The following is a 25,128-nucleotide window of genomic DNA, read 5'->3' as shown; positions in this document are numbered from 1 at the left end:
TGAGACTCCAAACCGACAGGAACAGACCTCCTGTCAAAGCTACGACCTGGACATAACAATGACTCTCTCGCTAACCAGTGAGCGGCCATGTTGGCAGATCGTGTAATAAAAAACAATTCAATGTTTAACTCTACTAGCATTCTACGACACTCCATAATGATACGACCAAAAGGAGACCGTAGAGTAAGCTTACTGCGGATAGCTTGCACCACTGCCAAGCAGTCTGATTCCAGAACCACCTCCCTCCATCCGTAAGATTTAATCCAACTTAATGCTTCTTTTACTGCTACAGCTTCTGCAAACTCCGGTCTAACCACTCCCTCGAACACTTCTGTCCTCCCTTGCACAACCTGGCCTTCATCATCCCTTGCTATTACACCAACACCATATTTCGAAGTTTCAGCAAATAATGCAGCATCGACCGTTACCTTGACTGTATTCTGTTTTGGCCTGACCCAAGAACTTGCTCCGTCCCCTGGAATTACATCCCGATACAGAGCCTTTGTCGAACTCCCTTGGGCCTTGTTCCACTCTGCAAGATACTGCTTTGTCGAAAACACTACTTGATTTGCTTCACTCCTTTTGTTCTCCCACACCAGCTGGTTCCTTGCCTGCCATATACTCCAGCACATAGTTACTATCTCTCCATGAGCTTCCTTTGCTGTACGATCTAGTATTTGCTGAAGCCATTCATCAAAGGTATACCCATCTGCGCTTGGATTAAAACCACCCCTATGCATCCAACATTGACTAGCAAACGGGCAAGTGACTAAAGCATGAATAACTGTCTCAGCACCACCATTACAGAACGGACAAACCTCGCTCACTGGAACTTTTTTGCAGATCAGATTAACCCTCGTTGGAAGGCAGTGATTTATTGCTCTCCACACCATATTCAACACTTTAGGAGGAGCTTTTATTCTCCAGAACTTCCTCCATAAGTCACTGCTTCCTCCAACTAAATGAGGACCTTTTTGCTTTTGAAGCAATTTATATGCACTCCTAACAGTATACTCGCCCTTGAGGTCTTCGTTCCAAAACAATTCATCTGTTACCCCGTTGCCACCTACTGGAGTATTTAAAATACATTGCTGGTCTCTACGGTTGAAGAGGTCCTTAACTACTTCAACATCCCATTGCTGACCATCTTCAGTTCTCAAAGACGACACAGTTGCTTCACTCAATCCTTGTAGCTCACTTGTTATGTACGGATCCATATTATCAGATAACCATGGCTGATTCAGGATTTTAATACGGCTACCATCCCCCACTTTCCACCGAGCTCCTGCCTTAACCACCTGCTTCGCTTCCCAGATACTTCGCCAAATAAAACTAGGACTGCTACCAAGCTCTGCATCGAAAAAATGATCGTTCGGAAAATATCTTGCTTTATAGATTTTGCTCGATAGTCTTTCGGGTCTAGAAACTAATCTCCATCCTTGTTTACCTAACAAAGCGATATTAAAACTCTGGAAATCTCTGAAACTCAACCCCCCCTCCAGCTTATGTTTACTCATTCTCTCCCAGCACATCCAATGAATCCCTGGCTTGGCATTCCCCTTTTCTCCCCACCAGTACCTCGATAAAGTTCTCTCGAAGTCTTTCGAGATTTCCAACGGCAAAAGAAACAAACTCATAGCATAAGTTGGCATGGCTTGTGCCACGTTTTTTATCAAGACCTCTCTCCCAGCCTGTGAAACCCAACCCTCCTTCCATGAAAGAACACGATTCTTCATTTTATCCTTCAGGAAGCCCAATACACCAGATTTGTTACGGCCAACAAGATTAGGCAAACCCAACCTCATGGTTCTTATTGATGCAGCGGAAATGGTCCCGTTTAAATAAGCTTGCTTAAGATTTAGTTGCTCTAGTAATTAGACTATTCAAACTCTCATGTTCAAAAGTGTACTGTATAGGTGCTTAATACTAAGAGAAGAGGGAGGATATCACTGTATTGCAATGTTCCAAGCAAGCATAAGCAAGTCAGCAACATATCCATATCAAAGAGCATTTCAAGACACAGTCATAACAAGATGGTGTAATCCATCTTGAAGAAACATGTCATGGACATGCATACATTTCATAGTTACAGCAAAAGACGTTCAACTTTCATATATGACCTTTCGTTTCCCGAGTTTTATATGGTTTGGTATCTAAGATAAGTAAACCTGGACACCCGCAGTTTTTATCGACTGGCATACAGGACAAGCGACAACCCTTCCTTCACAATTATTACACAAACACAAGTGTCTACAGGGCATCAATAAGAAAGAAACTTCTTTGACGTTGCAAACTTTACAAAGCATATTACCGTTCTTCACTGAAGTCGTCCTTCCTGGGACACTGGGTACACCAAGAAAGTTAGCTGGGTTAATGTAGGAGGCAGTATCGTCAAGATCACTGTCCCCAAATCCTTCCTTCATTTGTGCAGCACCCTGTGATAATGTTTGTTGGAGATTTGTTTTCAGTATATTAACAAGCGACTCATTGTACTTGGCCTTGTAGTGCCAATTCTGCGCATCAGCAGCTACCTGCTTTATTCTCTCCATCAGTTCCCTGTTTTTGCGATTTATGTTTTCTATCTCGAAGTCTTTCTCATGCAACTTCTTACCAACACTTTTCTCAATAGCTGTCATAAAAGATACCATCTGCCGCTGCTTTAAGTCCTTCACACCCTTTACTAAGTTTTCCTCCTGTTTACAGAGCATTTATATTAAATCAAAGTTATAAAGAATAACTAGTACGAACTGCAAGGTAAATGTAAACCCATTAATGCATTAAATCATGAATAATGAGCACAAAAGCAGAGGCCGACTTCACGTGCAGGTCAAAAAGAACCAGGGGCTTCTCAACCTAATTAACAATCAGGTGAGGGGCAGGAAAAAGGTCCAGGGAAGTTAACTAGAACTTTTCTTATAAGTATATCAATTGTATCTACACAAAATTATAATTTTTTGAACAGTAAAAAGGTATTTTAATCATTCGGATCAATACAAACAACTTAAAATCCTATACTCAAAATACAAACAACTTAAAATCCTATACTCAAAAGTATAATGTAAGGGCAGCCTTTCAAATTGACCCACAAGTGACAAGACAAAAGTAAAATCATCAGCCAACACATACCTGAATTTTGAAATAGTTATTAAATTCTTCTTCCTGTCGCTCCAGTTCATTCCTAAGGTTGTCACCAAGAGACAAGATGATAGGTGGTGAAGCCGCCATGCTTCCACTACCAGAAGTAATTGAGGAGTTCCGCTCATCGTCATCATATGACAGTCTTAGACCAGTAGATACAGGATTTTGAATTGGGATACATGCAACTTGGTCAGCTTCATCATTGCAGGTGTTCTGATTCAGGGAAAACTGAAGCCTTTGCTGCCTGGAAATAGTTTCTGCTTCCCTCCCCCGTTTATTAGGTCGAAACATTGCATTATTATGCTCTCTCCCAAAAACATTTAATGGATCAGTTGTGCCACCAGCTGATACTATAGCACAAATTGAAAAAGCTATTAAATTATTCAGTCCTCTACTTCAAAGGTAAAAAATAAATAAATTACATTTATGGTTTCTCAGTCATAAATTACAAATAAAAAATACAAGAGGTGTTATTGTGTAAGACATTCATATACTTCCTCATTGTATCATGTTCAACGACATATTGACAATTCTAGCAGTCATCATGACGAGTAGAGGCATACATGATACAACCCAGAGAGATGGCCTTATATCATCAGTCAGAGACACCTCCTTACCACTGATGTACTCCAGCATTTGCTTCTCTAACAATGCTAACGTAGATTCCAAGATTTGTCGGTTAGCTACTTTATTTTTCTACAATTATGCATTCTTGTCTAGCTAAAGACTAGCCTAAGTTAAAATGTTTTAAGTGATATATTTATTCAGTATTCATCATTCTTAAAAGGGGACTGAACCGAAAAGAAGCAGTCAATTCAAAGTGACGTCAATTTAAAAGATATCACTTAAAATAAAACTCGTGCCATACATCTATAACCAGCATCATACAATAAAGGTAAGTTCATTAAATATATGATTTGAAAACCAATATACTCTATGGAGAAAATAGTTACTTACTGTTTCCAAATAGCTGCAGCTGATTAGATGCATTCGTAGGATACCGCGCTTTGTTTTCATCAATAAATACAGGAATTGTTGCATTGCCATTTTTTCCTCCAAACATATTCACAGCAAAATTTTATTTGTACTGGTTAGGAGTACAATTTCCTTCACAGAAATAAACACTAGAAAGATTCACCTACAGGAAAAAAAAAAAAAAAAGAGCGAGTCAGACCAAATGCCTATTAGCAAAACATCATCAATATTAAATTTGAAACTTAAAAGCCATTAGGGCCATTACTGACACTTCCCTATTCATCCGACACCACTCAAACTTACCTTGTTTTTTATAAAAAAAACTCTTAAAAAAATCTCTTCATCAGTTCTTGTCTGTGACTGAAGAGAGCTCATTTAGATTCTTATGCAGTTTACGGCATGCATCGACTTGGCTTCAAGCAATTTAAGGTTCCGTTAGCCCCCCCACCCCCTTTTTTATGGACTTGCGCAACAATTAACTCTAACGGTGCCGATATCCTTGCCAACGAACAATTTATCATATCAAGTCATTTATGAAGCACTCACGTTAGCAAATTAGAGGCCAGAATCCAGAGGACAACTGAGTGGTAGATATATCCCACTCCCCATTAAAACTAGATGGAACATATTCACCCTTCATAAAGACCTATCAAAACTAACCTGTCCAAAAGTCCAACTAGATCCATGTACACTTAACCTTCCACCAAGGTAAAGGAATTGTCAGCTGTTCCAATACTAACAACATAAACATTTTTCACCAAACAAAGTGCTAGACTGCTTTAATATTAGGCAACTCAAGATTCTGCCAATTTCATCTGCCGTCTACTTCTAAGAATATGAATAAAATCTTGTCAACTATTCAAGAACAAATGCCTTCAGTCCTATTGCAAATCACTTGGATACATGTACTAGATTCTACCTCTAATTACCAAAACAACACATATGTTCTATCATATCAGCTAGAATATATGTATATACTTCTTCAAAAACCAGCTGTATATCAAAAGCACAACTGTAAAATATGCACCAAACATAGTACTAACATTCAAAAACCAAAACAAATAGTGTATCAATACATCAAGAATCATGAATAACCAAAAGTAACGCAACAAGATTTTTAACTCCAACATATAATCAATTCATCTCAAGAACCCAAAACAAAATCAAATCTTTCTCAAGAAATAACAACTCATTGCCAAAACAATGACTTGCCCCGATAAAAAGATTCAAAAGGGTCACCAAAACTATAATCAAAATCTAAAAAAGAGGAAAATGAACGTACCTTGAAAAATGGGCGATCAAGAAAAAGGACAGTTGAAAAAAAAAGTTGAGAGAGATCTGAAGGAGAAATGGGAGAGAATAAATGAGATGGGAAGATAATGGAGAAGGTAAGGGGTGATGGTTATGGGGAATCGTAAAAGAAAAGAAGGCGTTGAAAGGTGCGAAATTATTGAAGAAAATGAATGAATGGGTTTATCGTATCGGTGCGGTGGTGGTTACGCAAACCTTGAAGTGGAGACAGTGGACAACCAGAACGTATATAAAATGCAAAATGTTATGCAGAAGTAGCAGAAAATATTTTTAAATTTTTTTGTCAGTTTTTTTAATTATTTGATTGTTTGTATTCATATTAATAATTATGAAAATTTTATACATATAAATTAGTTAATTAAATCATTTATTTGTTTCCCATGGTATTTAGAAGGAAAAAATTGAAACAAAAATTTATTACTCATAAAAAGAAAGATCGTCGGTATTATAATTATTCTTCAATTAGGTAGGAAATTTAACTTGCAAAAATTTTGAGTGCATACAGTTATCATCATTTGATAAAATTTGGATCAACAAAAATCCGTTATGTTATTTCAAAAAAAAAAAAAAACAAACAAACAAAAATCCGTTATGTAATTAAAATGCGATTATTAGTGTGTGTGTATGACACACATTAGAAAATTTGCATGATAAACTGCGAGCAATAATCCGTATAATATATACTAATCAAATATTCTAAATTCATTTACCAAAAGAAAATATTTAAAATTCATATTTGATTTTATTATTTTTAAAAAAGGTGGATTATACATGAGATACAATCTCTTGTGTTGATACGATTGAGATTATTATCTATAAAAATGAAAGATGAAGGAAGAAATGTGCTGATTATCTGACTGGATCCCACATGAAATGATATGTACAACAAGTACTCCCTTCCGTCCCCTGCAATTCTTATCATTTGGAGGGGAGTGTTCGACACGCATTTTAAGACTCATGAAAAATATGGTTCTATAACTTATTTTTAAAATTTTCTTTTTCTGAATAAAAGTTTAATGTTTAAAATTTTATTCAGAAAAGGAAATTTTAAAAATAAATTATGAAACTATATTTTTTATGAGTTTTAAAATGCGTGCCGAGCAGTCCATTTCAAATGATAAGAATTGGATGACATAGAGGGAGTAGTATATATCAAAAATGATGCATTGTCATCTCATCACACTATTCTTCCCACCCATTACTCAACTTTTCCCCTGTCAACAAACTTGCCTCCATTCCTTCATTACATTATTCCACAAGCATCTCACTGTGTCATTGTTGCTGTTTTTATTTTTTGTTCGAGGAGAATATGTTGTACTTCTTGTTTATTTACATATACAATTCCTTAGTTTTAATCTAACCAAAATCCTTTTGTTTCACAGAATCATTTGAGTTGGATTAAAAGAAAAATGAAATGCTGTCTAAGCTCGGTTCGGTTAAAACAATTCAAATTTGGACAACAATAGTGTCACATATTTTATGAAAAGAATTCTTGTGTTCGATTAAAAATTATTCATGTGCATTAAAAAAATCATAATTATAATCGTGGAGCAGAGCAATTTTGTTGGAAATTTGTTGGTGCGAGTGTTGCAGAAAATATATAATCGAAAAGCGGGGAGTTTGGACTTGGTTGGGGACTTGTAGTTGGTGGAAGGTAAAATTTGGCGGGTGAGCAAACGACGAGCTGTGGTCGACTCCTCGAAATAAAAGATGGAACGGACGAGTGTATCTTAATTGTGCGCGTACAATATTCGTATACATTTACTCCCTCCGTCGCATTTTAACTGCTTTTGACTTTTTTACATGTATTTTAAGATGTTAAAAAAATCACATCTAGACATAATTATTCTTTATAAAAGTTATATCAAATAAAAGTTTAGAATCTAAACTTTTATTTGATATAAGAATTAAATTTTTTTATTGAGTATAAATATTATTTTTTCACACCTCAATATACGTGTCAGAAAGTCAAACATCAGTTAAAATGGGACAGAGGGAGTATACGATTGGAACCGTCTGCGCTCTGCCGGAGTGGACAATACAATGGGAACCCCGAGATAAATAACTATGCCCTCGTTATCGTGACAAGTCAACCACTTTGTTTGGCAGCATGTATGTCAATTTTAGATGACCATAATATACGCCTTTGCTCGTAAATTTTGCTAAAAATAAAAGTAGCAATTTATTAATTATTGAATTTTTTATCTAAGGAGTATATTCGATTGGGATTTTAAAATATTTTTTCATTTATGAAATCCAATAATATTCAATTGTGATTGTTTAAGATCCATTAAAATCTGACCGTATTCAAATACTAATGAATTTTTTTAAATTTCATAAAATGATGGATTTTGTTGCATTATTCGGTGTATTTTAAATTTTTTGAGATCCCACCAAAATTCATGAGATTTTGAAGTATAATTCTTAAATCCAAAAGACTCTATCCTTCACTCGTACTGATGAGAATGTTACTCCACGGAAAATCGAACAAAAAGCTGCTGAATTGGTGCTACATTTTATCAAGAATCTGCATAAAATCAAAATCACATACAATCCATTAAAATTCACGGACTAAAAACAATTCATTAAAATCTCAATTGAATACACCCTGCAAGAGTCAGTTTGAAAGTCTTGTTCAAAATGTTGTGTTGCAGAAATAATTGTTTGATAGTTTTTTAATATTTGCATATTTGGAGTTAAAATGTAAAAGTAATATTTTTGATGAGATTTGATTGATAAATCTACAATACTATACCACACGTACTCAGTATTCCCGCTTAGAGTAGGATCTGAGGAGGGTAAAATGTACGCAGCCCTGCCCCTACCCTTAAAGTAGAGAGACTGTTTCCGTGAAAACACCCGGTTTAGACGTTTAGTGCACAATAAAAAAAATAACGTGTGATACAATATAAACATAATACCTTAGAGCATCTCCAATAGTCTCTTAAATAGGCTCTTAAGACTAAAAATAAGGAGCATGAGAAAATATAGAGCTCCAATAGACTCTTAGTGGCTCTTAAAACACTAAGAGTCTATTCTCTCTCCTCTCTTTTAAGAGCCACTACATAGCTCTTAAGTTGTATTTTATAATACAATATTCTCTCTCACCCATTGGAATTTGAACTTTTGTCATAATGGAGTTCAAATAAGAATAAAATATAATGTTAGGAGTTGATATAAAGAGCATTGTTGGAGCTCAAACTCTTAATAATGTACTAACTTGCTAGGAGCTCAATATTTTATATTATATTTAGGAGCAAACTAGGAGACTATTGGAGATGCTCTTAGAGCATCTCCAATAGTCTCTTAACTCACTCCTAAATATAATATAAAATATTGACTCTTAGTGATTTAATGTTGGTTCAACTCCAACAACACCTCTTATATTCACTCCTTATTTTGTTTTATATTATTAAAAGCAAGTCATGTGCATATAAGTACAAAAGCAAGTGGATGGAGAGAGAATTTGTGCTTCCAAATTTATTATAAAATATTAGTTAGGAGTGGCTAGTAGCTCTTACAATTGAGGAGAGAGAAAAGAATTTTAGGGAATTTAAGAGTGATCAGGAGTCTATTGGAGCAAGCAAAACTACACTCCTCCTCAAATATCAATTTAAGAGCCACTATAAAGAGGCTATTGGAGATGCTCTTAGCTCATGGTCTTCTTCACACGAGACTTACATTCACCCATGATTTTGTTACATGATTTTCTACCATAGATTTTCACAAAAAGCTGAAAGTAAGTATTTTCAGAAAAAACTTGGTGCAAGTGTTTTTTGATTAACTTAAAATCATAATGTTCATATGCCATATTTCATCATTTGCAGAGAAAAAGGTTTTATTTATGTATTTTAGTTACCAACTTATTTTGTTATGATGAATTTTTAATAAAACTAATTTCAATACTAAAATTAATAATTTATCAAATTATTATTAATGTGACTATTATTATTATTTTAATAATTCATAAGTCATTTATAATATGAAATTACATTAAAATCGAGTATTTATCAGTTAAAATGTTGTTTAGCGGGGCTTTTAAGCCCGATTTTTGGGTTTATAAGTCAGCAGCAGCTTATTCGTACCATTTGTGTGGAAAAAAAAATATAAGTCAGTATCCAACTTATAAGCCAGAAACCAGAATCTAGAAATTGAAAATCCTAATTTTTTTTGTGATTTTTTTATTTTTAAAATTTGATTTTACGAAAATGTAAATGACCACTTTAAAAGATAGACTATAACAATTTGTTATTAATTTAATTATTTTTATACACGATAATCGATAAATTGTAAACACCAAAAAAATTATTCAAATACATAAATTAAAAAATGCTTCTCATCTATAACTAATTTCTCATTTGCTAAAATTACTTTTAAATAAATCTAAACGGCCCCAAATCACTGCCATTAGTCATAATTTTTAGTATTACCAAACGGCCTCGCTATCTTAAACTTGTCAAGAGAACCTGCACATAATTAATTGCTAGCGTACTGCAAGCATGGAATCATCCTCATCCAGTTCATTGCATCACTTCGTTCATATCACTCCCCATCCGCCTCGCACCTATTTGTCATATATACATATTCATATATTCTCGTTTTTGTTGCTAAGAAAGAAAGATCAACTAGTAGTAGAAGACTAAATTATTGGTGAGGAAACCAACTCTAACCCGCTCAGCTAATACAGATGGATGCTAACATAACTAATTATGTTTGCCGTATAAAGTTGATAGATGACCCCTCCTTAATCAATATATTAGGTTGCTTCTTGGTTGTCTCATTAATCACTCCACCCCATCCTATCAATAATGCGTATTACATATAGCATGACTGATATAAAAAAGGTTAAACACCTTGGTTAATATGGTGGTTTAGCTAATCATTCGTTCACTCATCTAAACATGTTAATCTTGCTTATGGCGTTTGGTATTATTTCGGTAATTGTACTAATGAGAAATTGTTGCACCCCAGTAGAGTCTAGGATCATGTTCCAATTTTTATTTCATGAATGATGTGATAACGTTGATTTTAATTTGATGATTTATGTGTATAGAGAAGATTTATTATTGCTAATAAGAGTGAAATTATACAACTAAAATCTGAGGAAAAATATTTAGAAATGATTTTGGAAATTTCCTATTTTTATTTTTTTGAGAAATTTGTTTTGACAAATAGAAGAATATCTTACAATAAATCTCATTTTCTTCGTTTCTTGACCAAGTTTACGCCGACGTACTTGAAAATAGAATTATAAATTTGACAGGTGAAAAACTGGCATCGACTACTTGTATTACGTACTTATGATGAAGCAAATGTAGGGGTTTAGCAGCCACCAGATGCGTGTTTTACATTATTAGCAGATTTTCTTGTACACATTTGTTGAAATCTTAGTATTACCAACTAAATATAATTAATCATATTTGTTGTTTGATGTGTTTGGTCCAGCCATCTATTTAATTGAAAGAAAATAATGGTTGATATTGCTAAATGTGTTGGCCACAAACTTTGAAATACCAAGTCATCATCCTCTCAACAACAATTCTTATATATCCACCGAACAAACTGAAAAAAAAAAAAAAAATTTGAATCATAGTTCCGATTAACTCTAAAAATTAACAAAGAATTATTTTAAGCACACGGTTTTAATTTTTTGAATAATGAGATTTATATGTCTTATATACTAACAAATCTCGGGATGAGCGAGAATCGAATTCAGAACCTGGAACGACAAGAAATAAACCTTATCAACACTCAAGATACCAGTTTCAGTTAAAATTTAATAAAATTTATATTCTCATCTCCATTAATATTTAGAATTTCATAATGGTGTGATAATTTTTAATCTCAACTGATTCGAAATTAAAATTGCATGCTCCCCTGCATAGACTAGTCTTGATGGTAGGCGTTTATGTGAAAACATGCATACATAACAAACATCTAGAAGATTCCCAGTCTACATTTCCAGTCCACAAACACACAATTTAGCAGATGATACATCAAGAATGAATCACAAGGGAGCCCTAAGCATCAAGTAAAACTTCTACAATCAATAAGCAGTGAGAGGCTGAAAGCATCTGCCTTGAAAAAGCAAATGATTGCAACCACTAACTGTGCTTTATAAGGGAATTAATTGTAGAGGAAGATAATCCTGTTTTTGGTACTGAATTAATTAACACAACTATTTACTGGCCTTTCCTTCATGCTAACACCATTGCCTTCTACATAGACCTGTGAACAAGTTGCACCAAACAGACATGTAGTGTCATGCATTTCCACAATCATACTAAAGTCAAAAATGATTATTCAGTGATGGCTAGCTCAGCAATTAATTCGACAGTTGTCGTTTTATCTTTGGATCTAATCGGATTTGCAAATTGATTGGTATCGTCAGATTGGGGGAACCATGTAACAATTACTGACATCTTTATGAATTCGGGCCATGTACGAATTATTATAGAAGTAGATTCAAAGGTTGAGATTAGATCCTGAGTACTGAGGATGAGAGTTGAGACTAAATCTTGAGTACTTAAGCAACAAGCATGAGAGTTGAGACTAATTCCTGAGTACTAAAGCAACAAGCATTGTTGGAATCAGGTTTCATAAATAGAAAAGCCGACAATCTGATTCCAGCAAGCATGAAACATCAATTATGAGGATATACTTTCTTTGATCATCAGCTACTTACCTAGCATGAAAATGTGTTTTGTTTCCGGCTGCAGCATCCTCGTCTCCTAATTTGTTCAGGCTTGGGGGAAAGTGAGCCCACTGGATATGTAACATTCATCAAGAATTTAAAATTAGCAACTCGTAAATTCAGATTTATATCTGACTGGAAGCATGGTTTTTAAGCTTACAACTAACAAAATGGTTCCGGATGATATGCATAGACTAAAGAAGCATACATTTTTGGCTGCTGTGCTGAAGGCTTGCTTGTGTGCCATGTTGGGATTCTTAGCCTTTAACCTTCGGATTTCGTCTCTGTTCATAACATACATATATGTTCATTAACAGTCACATAAGTACACTTAACAACAGAAAAAAAATTGGCACAAGTATGAATGTCATCAGTCATTGTAAATATAGTAGTCTGTAGTCATTCGACATCTAATATCAAGCTATCTATCTATTTCTTACTTAATGAAGCGATTATAGGCAGATGGAGCTCGTGGTCTTTTCTCTGGAGCTGTATAAGATAATGCAAAAAACAAATTATAACATCTTTTAAAAGGATTACATGTAACAAGTGTGAGAAAGCCCTGCTCATGGCATGTTAAACTAAACACATATTGATAGCAGATTTACGTCTATTTATGACCAGATTGGATGAAAAAACATAGTCTCCTTCTTCATCCGATGAGATGACAGGGGATGAATTGTTCATTTCTTTCTGAGAATCCTTGGTTATTTCTGGAAAAATTTCTTTCTCCATCTGATAAAAGATCAGACACACAGGAAATTAGTACTTCACATATAATGCATTAAATTTTTAACAAACAGTAAAGAACCTGTTAAATAGATTACCTCTTGCTCAGGATGATGATCAGAATGGGAAAGAGAAGGGGAGAGATGAAGAGGAGCAAAGGAGGCTCTGAGCATATTGACTGAAAGGAGGCTTGTGCAATGACCACATTTGACTGTAACCACCATTGATAAGCTACTATGTGGAACACTCACCTACAATCATCATAATGGCAACGATTTATCAACATACAAATTTATACATGATACACAATCCTTAGAATTTTTACTCTTATGTGGCGACAGAGTGCATTCAATTATACATATACCAGTAGAATGGTGGTGCAATAGCCACAATGTACATAGCAAATTTGATCTTGAAGGTCAAAACCCTGATTTACAGTTGACATGTTTCCGTGGAGTAAAGAGAGTGAAAGTTACAGAATGAAGGAGATGACAAGGCTTGGAGTTTATTATTTGGATACAATGATCAGAATCTTGGTTCTGAAGGACACCAATGATGAGGTTATATACTGATTCGATGCTCAGCAATGAGTAGCAGATGAGTAGTAGAACATTTTTTCGCTATAAGTCTAGACTGACATGCTTAAGCCAAGTGAAAACCAGTGGCAGGCCTTGTCTGGTGAAATAAAGGGAGAGTAATTCATTGGCACATGAGCACTGATTCTGCTACAAATACAAGACATTGATCATCGTTTGTTCAGGTAAAGGATCAAATTTCTATTATGGCAGCAGTATATGTTGTTTCATTTATTATTTCTTGTTTGCAACTGTGTTCTTTTCTGAATGACTTTCTATGTATAATTTTCATTGACACCAGCTAGAGCTGAAAGTGAAGGTACAGTGCTTTAGGCTCTCCCATAATTAATAAGAGGAAGAGAAGTTGCTTCAATGGTGTACATACATGGTAAATAGGAATCTAAGTATTTGTCCTTCTTCCAAAACAGAAAGAAAATTCAATTTCAAAAGATGTTCTGCATTCTAATTCTGTCATGCTTATCCATCACAATTTATGGGAATGATGTTAATGTAAAGCAATTTGACAGTGCTGAATTTTCTTTTGTTTTCTAGGGCTCTTACCTTTATGATGCCTCTTGAGATTTTAAACCGAGGGGAGTTGAAACAAAATTAATTTTTCCAAAAAAGGGACTGGGAAACAAAGCTCTTCTTGCTACTAACAGGGATTGCAGTGAGGGTACAAATATATACACCAAACAACGATAACTGGGAGAACAAAATACCAAATAAAAAATAGTAGTAATTGAAAGGTGTAAAACCTTTGTTTGCGTTTTAGATTTGCTATCACAGTTTTATATGATGCATCTTCTTTCATTACGTTTTGTGTTTACCGAAGAAGAGTGCTGCTTCAATGTTCAAATATGTTAAAACATTTAGGCCCTCCACAATTCTGCACGAGATTTATTACTATGTTTTTTACTCTATACTGCAATTATTCAACCAGTCAGTTAATAGCCTACCACTGAGCAGCTGAGAAATAACGATTCCCTCCCATGGCCGATAGATCTGAGAACCTGAGGAAAAATGATTCCCTCCATGGCCGATAGATCGCTCAACGAAACCTTACGCTTTACAAGGAGCCATTGAACAGCAGGAAGACCCTCAATGAAACCTTCCGCTTTAGCAGGCATTCAATGGCTGGAAAGGGCCATACTCACTTAAAAGTGGAGATGTAGGCAGATTTTAGTAAAGAAGCTAATAGGTGACAAGGATCGCTTCCAAACAGTTTGAACAATCATTAGGTACAAGATCCTCGGTTTTCACTGATATTGTTAAGTACTAGGGTAATCGATTTTCACCATCTTGGCATGCTTAGCTACCATTATTCTTCTTCTTTTTCTTCCCTTTTTGTACCAAAAGGGTGCAATTACAAAAATATCCCCCTAAGTTGTGCAAAACTATTATTCCTGGGTGAATTTACATAACAAATCCTAGTCGAACATCATAAAGCATTTGCTCCCACTAACAATCTGTATATTCTGAAAGGTAAAAGTTAAACATTATTTTATCATGGCATTGAAGGATTACACAGCACAAGTCATCAAGCCCATACCCGACATTTGGCTACCCAAAACAGAATAACCCATATTCGATAACCAAATGCTCTACATCTACCACTGCAGAAAATTTGTCAACAACCCTGTTTAAATAACCAAATTTCTACAGGCGCTGGCCATTGTCCATTCACCATATCATTTTAAACAGTTCTAATATTCAGGCACAAGTGGCTAACGATTAGTTGTAAAAACATGATTGTTCACCAGATGTGCTCAAATTACAAAGCACAAGGCAGCCAATCTGATAAAACCAAACTAAAGCACAAACATTACAAGTCTTTACGAAAAACACGGTAACAGAAAAAAAAAAAAAAGCAAATAAGCATGAATAAATTCCAATGCTAACATAGATGACACAAATTTAAAAAAAAAAAAAAAAACTCATTCAAGAACCAACCATGTTCACCAGGTGAACAAGAATAAATTACTTCACCAATCTTATTAAGTATAATAATTTGGTCTCACTGGCATATTTTATCAGAGAGAGACCCACATCTAAAGTAATGCTAAAAAATGCTTTTGCAACATAGCTCTGGAGAACACATATGTTGTGTTTGGTTGGGGAGAATGGAACGGAATGGAATGAGTAAAAAATACTTGAAACTAATAAAGATAGGAAGAAAGTTTTGAAAAAATTTGAAAGAGTGCAAAATTGCTATGATGAGATTTGAGAAGAAATTGAGAATGGGAGAGAATGAGCATTCCATCTCAAATGGAAGGGGTGATATCTAGCATATGATGTAGGGAATGGAATGGAGGAAGGAATTAAATTTCTTAAAAACCATCCATAAGATAGTTCATTTTTCATTCCATTCCTTCCGGAATCATTCACCCCAACCAAACACAACAATAGTGAAGACATAATGTTGTGTTTGGTTGGGGTGAATGATTCCGGAAGGAATGGAATGAAAAATGAACTATCTTATGGATGGTTTTTAAGAAATTTAATTCCTTCCTCCATTCCATTCCCTACATCATATGCTAGATATCACCCCTTCCATTTGAGATGGAATGCTCATTCTCTCCCATTCTCAATTTCTTCTCAAATCTCATCATAGCAATTTTGCACTCTTTCAAATTTTTTCAAAACTTTCTTCCTATCTTTATTAGTTTCAAGTATTTTTTACTCATTCCATTCCATTCCGTTCCATTCTCCCCAACCAAACACAACATAAGAGTAGGCTAAATAAAAATTACAAGCTGGCTAATGAGTTCTCATAAGTCATAAAAGAATATACAAGTCACAAGCACGATTGTCACCTTGGTATGGTGACAATCATGATTTCGACTTGGTATAGTGACAGCGAAATATACAATTGTGTGATACTGTGATTTGATCTAATTTGTAATTAAGTATGGTGCTGGTAGTGCAGTGCAACAACACAATTAAACAGAAATGATATATACAGAATTAAGCAGAATTATTTATGCACAATACAGATTCCAGATAAACAAAGCAGAGGCAATAATCAGCAGAAAATAGAGCAGAAATCTGCAGAAGTGCAAAACAAAAAATCACAGAAATTACAACTGCAGAGTGCAAAAATTAAAACAGCAGAATGCAATAAACACATAACCAGAAACAGTTAACATATCAGTTAACATATTCTGCAGGCAAGTTAAAAAAATAAGTCAGAGCTACCTAAAAAAAGAGTCAGAATGCTCAATCTGCAGCTCGACTAGTCAACCAGGCGACTGAAATATCGACATTCAGATAGTCGACATCCCTTCATCACTTAATCGACTCGTCGCCGACTAGTCGACCAACATGACAACCACGGTCACAAGAAACTGACAAGTTAACAAGCTCAAACCAAATAATTCACGCTTGTCAAATATCAAATTCATTCTTAGCCGATCAAAATTATAAGAACATAACAGTTTCAACATGATATCAAGTTCTAGAGCAACATAAACACTCAGAATTATGCCTAAAACAGCAGAGTCCACAACACCTAGTTACCTATGTTTACATCCTAAGAAGCAGCATGAACTAGGCAAGGAAATTAAATAAAATCACACATGACCTACATCTCATATTTTTGTTTCTACCAACAAGACACAAATCAGACTCTAAACTGAAATATTACAGGGAACAAGTAAAAAAGCAGGCATGAACAACTACTCTTGAAGAAATGACCAAAGCACTCAAATCCAACATTTGAATCCCATCAGCTAAGCAAATACTAAATCAACACAACAAATCATTCCACCGCATAAAAAACCATTATGCCAAAAGTAAATTAACGACCTAAACACAGATATAACATCACGACATAACAGAAAAAACAATAAGCATAAATACTAAATATCAATAATCCAAATCCAAATTCAACAATTCATATCGAAATTAAACATCCATTTCGAAACAAAAACAAAACACCGCAACATCAAAACACGATATAAGAAAAACCTAATCAGTCGCCTCCAGCCTTCTGGTAAACATAGGTGAGCCCACACTTGCCACAATAATGCCTATCAAAATGATTCGCCATGAAAGTCCCGGCCCCACACTCCGCATTCGGACACTCCTTCCTCAGCCTCTGCACCTTCCCACTCTCATCCACCTTGTAGAACTGCAGCACGGCGAGCTTGACCTTCTTATGCTTGTGCTTGATCTTCTTGGGCTTGGTGTAGGTCTTCTTCTTCCTCTTCTTGCCGCCGCCGCGGAGACGGAGGACGAGGTGGAGAGTGGACTCCTTCTGGATGTTGTAGTCGGCTAGGGTTCTGCCGTCCTCCAGCTGCTTTCCGGCGAAGATGAGGCGCTGCTGGTCCGGAGGGATGCCTTCTTTGTCCTGGATCTTGGCCTTGACATTGTCGATGGTGTCCGAAGACTCGACCTCGAGAGTGATGGTCTTGCCGGTTAGGGTTTTCACGAAGATCTGCATTTTGGGTGCGGCTGTAGAAGATGAGAATTAGGGGTCATGCGAGGTTTTATATCGTGAGGATTAGGGTTGGGCTTTTTGTTGGGCTTTGGACGGGATTCAACTGTTTAGGCCCGTGGGTATTGTTTTGTGAAAGTTGATGTGGATTTTAAGTTTGGACTTTTCATCCTCTGAATTTTGTTGGGCACAGATATTGCTTTGGGTCTGTGAGTTTTCTCGGAGTTTCCTGCGATTTTAACAAGGTTATAATTATTATATGACAAAAAAAAATGTTATAATTATAATTTATGATCGTGAAATTAATTATTTAAAATTAATTATTTATTTATTTAATGATTCTGGTTAGGACTAATCAGAATGATTTATGATCATAAAATTAATTATTTAATTTGTCGGTTCAGGATTTATATGAGATTTCTTTGATAAATCAGGTATTTTTAGTAAAAATCGGAGTGTGATCGAAAAATTATTAATATATTTTTTAGAATTAATCGAGGACTTATTAGAATAATTATCGATTATATTGTTATTTGAATAAAAAAATTTTGATTTATTAGAATAAATTCTAATTTATTAAATAAATCTCCAGCAAATTTTGAATAAATAAATCAACCAGTTATTTTATTCCCAATTTAAAAGTTATTTCTGATTTCCAATATACATTACAACTGCACTTGTGCATTAACTGTATCACCAAAATCATCTACTACTATCAATTCTTTTTCTTAAGTGACAAAAACATGTGCCATGGTAGATGGTTGTCATAAATACCGGCAGTTTATCAAAGTGACACATCTGCTGACTTGGTACACCTCTCCCTCCCTCTCATCTTTTCCTGGTAAAATTCTGAAGCATCTCCATTTTTCTTCATCATCGTTAAAATTTTGAATCACATCTTGTGCTTTAGAACTAGTAGTGTAGTTCAATGTATCTATCCAATGTCTTTGCTTCTTTGTCTGTAGTTAGCTTGTACTTGTTCACTTTATGATTCTTAACTTTTGTACTTATATGCAAGATGAGTCATTTTACATTTATACTTGCCCTTTTAGATCATGTGCCTTGCTTTATCAGGATGTATCTACTATCATTTATGTATCTGTTTTGATTTAGTTTTAAGTACCTTTTCAGAGTTGCATATCACTGGATAAATGCAGTTGACTTAAACTTTTCACTCGACACAATTTGCTTGAGAAAACCCTATTTAGATGAGTTTAATGCCAATTGCTTAGTTCTCTTTTGAGAGGAGAGTGACTATTTTCTTGTATTGTTTAATTTGTTTTGGATTGGTTATCTTTAAATTTTCATGTACTACAAGGTGTTCGACATTGAACTGTCGTGTTATAACCTTTTGTGCTTGTTATTGTGAATGTGATATTAACAATGTTAGTTCCAGGAATAGTTGTTGACTGTGAATCTTTAGATATATTAACTCTTGAACAAGTTATTCAAGTTAGATTTAGAACATATGGGTGTGTTGTGGTAGTAAAAATGTGACCTTGAATTTCTAAACAGGCTTTTCGACTTACACCTGCCAACCAGTCATGAGGGTTGATACAAATACCTTAAGCTACTGGTTAAACTGGAGATTCTTCCTTTGTGCATTGGGGGTTTTCACATCTATGGTAGCAGCGACAATGGTTATTTGGAAATACGAAAGTTCTGCTACTAGTAAAACCCATAGACAAGGCAATGAACAGCAAACTGTTGGGCATCTGTATAGGGATGAAGCTTGGAGAACATGTTCAAAGTCAATTGATCCTGCTTGGCTTCTTGCTATCCGGATGGTTGCCTTTATCGTGCTCCTCACATTGTTGTCGTTTGATATATTCATTGATGGGGGCGGAATATTCTTTTATTACACTTCGTAAGTTCATTGGGTTCAATATCAGCACCTCTAACTTTTAACTTGCAGTGACAGGAAAATTAGTTTATTGTCGCTTTGCTTGTTAAATGAAGCATTTTGGAATTCTGTTTTGATATAGTGCTTTTGGTTTTGCACATCTGTTTATTCCTTAATAAATGTAGTGCATGAAATGGTGTCTCTTTCTCGTAAGTCGTAACATTTGTTATTTGATTTAGCACACACTACTAATCATTTGTTATGTTTCTTGCTGCTGGACAGGTGGACATTTGCATTGGTCACACTCTATTTTGGGGTATCTAAATTGTTAATATTTTTCTTGATCCTCATAACTAGATATGTTCAAATACATGTACACACATAAAAACATGATATGTATCTTCATAAGCTCAAGATAGTTGGCATTTAATATTTGTTCATGTCAAAATGGCATTCTAGATTGGGTCGTTGTTCTCCATTTATGGATGCTTCTACTGTTGCAATGAAGTTGATAGTGATAGGGTTGATATTGCAAATTCAGACATGGAGCGAAGCACTTACATGACTCCCACATTTGCGGAAAATGCAGATCTCTCTGATATTACCAAAAACTTGGTGAACAGGGATGAACTGTCTGTCGGTAAAAGTGCAGATATATGGGGCTTTATCTTTCAAGTAACCTTTCAGGCAAGTTTTCCTCTTTCCCTTTTGCCAACTCGAAGGTAGTCTTTTTTTTCATTTATTTTTTATATCTTATTGTTTGACTTGTGGTGAATATCATCAAATGAAAATTTGCAGCCAGGGTTACTTGTACCTAAACTTTGTAAATCACTAGGGTTCATAACCTTTCAATTGTTCAAATGTAATACATTTCAGCTCTCCTTTACAGTGATTTAAAATCTTGTTTAGTGGAGATTACTTGAAGCTGATAAAAGTAAAATTTAACTTGAAACAAAGACATGAAGCAGCAATTACAAAGCCGCTTTGCTTTTTTTTTTTTCCCTCTGCCTAACTGTTGGAATGCAAAAACTAATTAGTAGAAAAATAGAAGAAGAGCACAGACAAATAGAATGGTAAACAGAAGCCTCTAGGCATCTACTTACAGCAGGGGAAAAAGATCATGTAATCTAAATCCTTTAACCTTTCATCATTAAATTAGTATATAAATAGCTTTAACATTGTGGTATCTTTTGATGTCTCCCGACTAAGTGACGCGGACCTGACGTAGTATATTTGTTAATTTATTCCTTACAAACTTATTTTAATGCTTTAAATGAATAAATGTATTTGTCAATGGATTTTGGTAGCTGCAGATTGTTCTGCCTACATGTTTAATTTTCCTGAATGTCATTAAAATTTCTGCCTACCATAGTATCATGTTGCAATCATTAAGTTTATTTTCCACTGATATTTTTCTTTCTTCCATGAATAGATTTGTGCAGGAGCTGTGATGCTTACTGACATCATCTATTGGTTTGTCCTTTATCCATTTTTTACTCCCAAAGATCATGAATTAAATTTCGTAAGTTTCAAGAATCCAATCCTTTGACTTGTTTGTGCTTCTTTTCATACATGATAGTCAATTGTGCCAGAAGCATTAGTATTTAATCTTAAATTCCTGCATAGATATGTAGAAATATGTCACCATAATCTTATGGGCATGCGTATATATTTGTCACTTTGTGCTGTTCAGTCCATAGTGATCTGCTTGATTTAAAACCAATGACTTGACTAGTTAAATCCATTATACACACAACTTTGATCTTTGATCTGATGTTATGTAATTTTTTCATTGAGCACACTGAAGAGTTGTTTTCATTTTTAGGAGGTTTCGGATAATAGATATTACTCAACTAGAAAGGGGAAATTATTGTCCTTGTTACAGACATATTTTGTGGATAAATTTAGGATGTGATGTTGCATAAATACATTCTTTTGCTGCTGAGGGTAGTATATAGGTAATCCGCATTAAAAGTTGGTTATACTGTACCTTCTAGCAGAAAATTATTCGCTCCAAGTGTTGTTATGAAAATTTTGTAGCACAAGAAAAAACAGTGTCCTTCCAGTTTTGGCTTCTGATTGTGATATTTCTTTTGTTGTAGGCTTGTTGTTGGGCGTTTATAGATATTGAAATAAATATAATGTCGGTTTATATTTTTTTAATTGTTTAGCTTATATTTTCTTGGCTGTTTTCTTGCTTATGCTAGTATATTCAAAATATAATCTTTATCTTAACTGCCATCCCTTTCAGAAGTATTTAAACTTGAAGTGTTGAATTCTGACTGTAAAATTAGTGAATGTCGATATTTCATACATATATGATATTGCTGAGGTATGCTTATCTTTAAAAAAACTTGGTGATGCTCTGTTGACCTGTTTGTGTAACATATCCCTGCATCTGTATTGGATTTCTGCTTGCAATACAAAAGAGTGTCTTAAGGAGAGACACTTGAGCAATTTTTGCTCCATATTTGTTCTTTAGTCCTCTTACATTCATTTTGTTGAACATTCTACTGTAGGAGATACCATCCTTTTATAAATGTACATAATATTTACCCTTTTTTATTCACTACAGCTTGAGGTGAGCATGCACTCACTCAATTTTGTATTCCTGATTGCTGACATCATTTTGAATCGCTTGGTAAGTTTAGGTAGTCAATGAGGACTAGGAGTATTATGTTTTATGAGAGTGGAGATCTCCTGCCTGTATCTGAATAACTAACTAATTGTTATTCCTTTACAGAGGTTTCCTTTCTTCCGTATTGCATATTTTGTCCAGTTCACTTGTATATATGTCATATTCCAATGGACCATCCATGCCTGTGTTTCCATGAAGTATGTTAGTTTTTACTTCTTACTTTTTCGCTTCCTTTGCCACGAGCATATGATATTTTCTGAGAACAAATAATGCCTAATGTGTAAATTTTCACAGGTGGCCATATCAATATCTAGACTTGTCATCTCCATATGCTCCCATATGGTATGTATTATGTGTATAAGTTTTTTATTGAATTGTTTGCCAAATGTTGTCCATATCATTGTATTATTTCCAAAGAAAATTTCAATACTAGAAGAACGGTCTTATCCACCTGACAGTTGTTATAAAATCAAAAGAAATCTGGATTGGCAGACTGATTCTTAGATACTTTTGGCACAAATGTATGACGTGAATTTCAGTTGTGTTGGTATTTAACTTTATTCTGATATCCAGGTAGATTTCATGTGCTAAATTGCCTACAAAAATTGTGGCCAATGTTGTGAATTACGGATCTATGGGTGTACTGTCAAGTGTCAAGAGTTATATTGCCATGTTACTATTTTAAAAGGCTTATATGAATTTATAGACTTTTACATGACTAATGAACATTATCTGTTCTTTGCTGCAACCAAACCTTTGCAGGTATCTAGCCACTGGTTTGGTTCAGCTACCTGGCTACAGTATCATTTTTCTAATAGTTCAGACAAAGCACGTCTGTTTGTCAAGATTATCCTTTTGTTGAAGCTGTGTAGTACTGTAGGCTGAGCAAGAGTTGAGCATTTACAAGCTTAGTTCTCACCAACATTTCTGCAATTATCATAGAGAGTGCTAGTAAATAGTACATTAAGATTCTGTACAGTATCCATAAAAATGAATCTTTATATCGTTGATATTGTAAACAGGAATTATATATGCTTCTTTATTAAGGGTTCTTGTTGAATTAACAAGGCAGTGTTACAACTTGTTCATATAAATTAAAGATTCATATGATTGTCTTTCTTGTAAATTTTCATTTCTGAGTTCAGATGCATGATTTATTACTGTCTTAATCACATTATAAGTAAAGAAAAAAATTGTTGCTGCCGCTTGACTTGCGCTCTAAATAACATGATATTTATAGTTAGTCGATCCTGTGAATTTTAAATTTGTACATGTCAGTTTAAGTTTAGAACTTTATAGCAACCAAAATGACTTTCTTACAGCTAGATGCATCTCAGCAGGGTCATCTTTTTACATCTGTGACACTATTTGGATTTAGGCTTCTTTCTAGTTACAAGAAATGAAATCACCTGAGAGTGGAGTAAAATTTGTAGTGTTTTGTGAATATAAATTTGTTTCTTCCTTCATTACATTTATAAAAGAATTTAATTAGATCTCAATCGCCCCCATCCAAAATTGAAGTTTCACGCTAAGTTGCTACTCCATGTCCTTCACAATATTCTCGTCTGAAATTTTGCATTCACTCTTTTAATTTCCTGTTTCTTGCATCTCCTTACTAGTTCAGAGTGTTTCAGTTGATTCCTATCCAATTATGTTTTAAATTTAACATAGTGTAAGTTTCTAAGATTTGGTGCGCAAAAGTGCCTAACAAATTAGCGAGCCTTCTCAATATATCATTTACTAAGGTCGAATATCATAAAAAGCATGCAGATTGTAGCGGGGAACCCAGCAAGAGGAGATTCTGCGTATACTCTGACTTGTGACTGATAAGGACTCTGTTAAAAATGTCTGAATTGCGTTACTACAGACTGAGTCTGAGTAAAATGTTTCTTAAAATGCAATCAGTTCACTGAACTCAAATTGCTTCAGCTACTTGTCTTTGCAGAAATCAGTTCCAAATTGTGTGTTAACTTTTTTTTCCTCATCCATGGACCATGATTTTTTTTAAGCACTCTCAATGTCTCATTTTAATTTATGTTTGACTTTGTGACACGTATATTGAAGTGTCCCGGGATTGCAGATCGTGGTCCGCCACTAAATGTGGCATATCTAGAATCAGTCCTTTTGCTTTCATTTGCATTGCATTGTCTGTGTTTTGATCAAGTGAGCAATCTGTTGCAGATATGATGCGGAGATTCGACATGCAATTTGCGGTGGCGGAATGAGAGGGGGGCTAGGGGATGCTAGAGCCCCCCTAACCTCGAGAAAACAGTGTAAATTTTTTTTTGAGCCCCCGCTGAATTAGTGATTTCAATATAGTGTTTTTTAGCCCCCGCTGAATTATAAATGTCATGGAGAGGGACTTATTGTAAAAAAAGAAAAGAGAAGGCACTTAGTCCGAAGGGAGTCTAATTAACAAATACATTCAAACAGATACACTCAAAGCAACTCCAACAAACTCCTTAAGTTTTCTCCAAAAATAATATAAACAATCAACTCTTAACTATTCAAGAGGTAAAATTACACAATATCTACAACAGTATTCCCTACATATACTCTCTATCTATATCTGTTATTAAAATATGCACACCTACAAACTGTATCATGCATGTTGAGTACTTTGTACATAACAAAAATAATGTAAAATATAGTTAAGAGGGAGAGTCCGCTTCCTCAAATAGAGCTCCTAAATTTTTGAAGAGGTGCTAGGAGCTTGTTGGAGTTTATTTAACAGGTTACTAATCCTATTTTCGAAGACATGCATAACCGTTTCACAGAAGGAAACAT

General features: G+C 34.7%; 4 protein-coding genes across 10 annotated transcripts; 1 reads left to right on the top strand and 3 right to left on the bottom strand.

Moving 5' to 3' along the window:
* Positions 1–1,975: 1,975 nt before the first annotated feature.
* LOC108210156 (E3 ubiquitin-protein ligase BOI) lies at positions 1,976–5,667 on the bottom strand. 3 transcript variants are annotated; one of them, XM_017381434.2, is made up of 4 exons: positions 5,396–5,667; positions 4,096–4,276; positions 3,127–3,488; positions 1,976–2,693 (listed from the first exon to the last, which is right to left on the bottom strand). In XM_017381434.2, exons 2-4 carry the CDS (start codon positions 4,199–4,201, stop codon positions 2,154–2,156), a joined length of 1,008 nt encoding a protein of 335 aa, XP_017236923.1. In that variant the 5' UTR covers positions 4,202–4,276; positions 5,396–5,667; the 3' UTR covers positions 1,976–2,153. The 3 variants fall into 3 exon arrangements, with proteins under 3 accessions (XP_017236923.1, XP_063943912.1, XP_063943913.1); XM_064087842.1 differs by having other exon boundaries at positions 3,127–3,509; positions 5,396–5,633; XM_064087843.1 differs by lacking the exon at positions 5,396–5,667 and adding an exon at positions 4,417–5,341 and having other exon boundaries at positions 3,127–3,509.
* A 5,680-nt stretch (positions 5,668–11,347) lies between these two features.
* LOC108208192 (axial regulator YABBY 4) lies at positions 11,348–15,842 on the bottom strand. Of its 2 annotated transcripts, none has more exons than XM_017378694.2 (7): positions 14,382–15,842; positions 12,946–13,098; positions 12,727–12,853; positions 12,559–12,607; positions 12,327–12,402; positions 12,110–12,189; positions 11,348–11,652 (listed from the first exon to the last, which is right to left on the bottom strand). In XM_017378694.2, exons 1-7 carry the CDS (start codon positions 14,550–14,552, stop codon positions 11,643–11,645), a joined length of 666 nt encoding a protein of 221 aa, XP_017234183.1. In that variant the 5' UTR covers positions 14,553–15,842; the 3' UTR covers positions 11,348–11,642. The 2 variants fall into 2 exon arrangements, with proteins under 2 accessions (XP_017234183.1, XP_017234184.1); XM_017378695.2 differs by having other exon boundaries at positions 13,212–14,523.
* A 1,413-nt stretch (positions 15,843–17,255) lies between these two features.
* On the bottom strand, positions 17,256–17,907 carry LOC108206118 (ubiquitin-ribosomal protein eS31 fusion protein-like). Its single transcript, XM_017376310.2, has one exon. It carries the CDS (start codon positions 17,864–17,866, stop codon positions 17,396–17,398), a length of 471 nt encoding a protein of 156 aa, XP_017231799.1. The 5' UTR covers positions 17,867–17,907; the 3' UTR covers positions 17,256–17,395.
* Positions 17,908–18,543: 636 nt separating this feature from the next.
* Positions 18,544–24,673, top strand: LOC108206536 (uncharacterized). Of its 4 annotated transcripts, none has more exons than XM_017376866.2 (9): positions 18,544–18,701; positions 19,376–19,727; positions 19,986–20,019; positions 20,163–20,390; positions 21,136–21,225; positions 22,279–22,344; positions 22,447–22,538; positions 22,636–22,683; positions 24,523–24,673. In XM_017376866.2, coding segments are annotated over exons 1-9 (1,002 nt in total). In that variant the 5' UTR covers positions 18,544–18,610; the 3' UTR covers positions 24,524–24,673. The 4 variants fall into 4 exon arrangements, with proteins under 4 accessions (XP_017232355.1, XP_017232356.1, XP_017232357.1 ...); XM_017376867.2 differs by lacking the exon at positions 24,523–24,673 and adding an exon at positions 23,104–23,467 and having other exon boundaries at positions 18,544–18,669; XM_017376865.2 differs by lacking the exon at positions 24,523–24,673 and adding an exon at positions 23,104–23,467 and having other exon boundaries at positions 18,545–18,701.
* The last annotated feature ends 455 nt before the right edge of the window (positions 24,674–25,128 follow it).

This window comes from Daucus carota, chromosome 2, assembly GCF_001625215.2.
Source record: "Daucus carota subsp. sativus chromosome 2, DH1 v3.0, whole genome shotgun sequence".
NCBI lineage: Eukaryota > Viridiplantae > Streptophyta > Magnoliopsida > Apiales > Apiaceae > Daucus > Daucus carota.
This window is presented reverse-complemented; position numbering and strand designations above follow the sequence as displayed.

What these genes read in the sequence shown, in the direction of transcription:
- LOC108210156 (XM_064087842.1), bottom strand. Translation starts at nt 4,201, where the DNA reads ATGTTTGGAGGAAAAAATGGCAATGCAACAATTCCTGTATTTATTGAT. An exon ending in GCTGCAGCTATTTGGAAACA is followed by an intron (nt 3,510 to 4,095) that starts GTAAGTAACTAT and finishes ATAATTTAATAG; the next exon opens with CTTTTTCAATTTGTGCTATA. An exon ending in ATAACTATTTCAAAATTCAG is followed by an intron (nt 2,694 to 3,126) that starts GTATGTGTTGGC and finishes CTCTGTAAACAG; the next exon opens with GAGGAAAACTTAGTAAAGGG.
- LOC108208192 (XM_017378694.2), bottom strand. Translation starts at nt 14,552, where the DNA reads ATGCCTGCTAAAGCGGAAGGTTTCATTGAGGGTCTTCCTGCTGTTCAA. An exon ending in TATTTCTCAGCTGCTCAGTG is followed by an intron (nt 13,099 to 14,381) that starts GTAGGCTATTAA and finishes TGATGATTGTAG; the next exon opens with GTGAGTGTTCCACATAGTAG. An exon ending in ATCATCATCCTGAGCAAGAG is followed by an intron (nt 12,854 to 12,945) that starts GTAATCTATTTA and finishes ATCTTTTATCAG; the next exon opens with ATGGAGAAAGAAATTTTTCC.
- LOC108206118 (XM_017376310.2), bottom strand. Translation starts at nt 17,866, where the DNA reads ATGCAGATCTTCGTGAAAACCCTAACCGGCAAGACCATCACTCTCGAG.
- LOC108206536 (XM_017376865.2), top strand. Translation starts at nt 18,611, where the DNA reads ATGGTAGATGGTTGTCATAAATACCGGCAGTTTATCAAAGTGACACAT. An exon ending in TCTTTCAAGTAACCTTTCAG is followed by an intron (nt 20,391 to 21,135) that starts GCAAGTTTTCCT and finishes TTCCATGAATAG; the next exon opens with ATTTGTGCAGGAGCTGTGAT. An exon ending in CATGCCTGTGTTTCCATGAA is followed by an intron (nt 22,539 to 22,635) that starts GTATGTTAGTTT and finishes AAATTTTCACAG; the next exon opens with GTGGCCATATCAATATCTAG.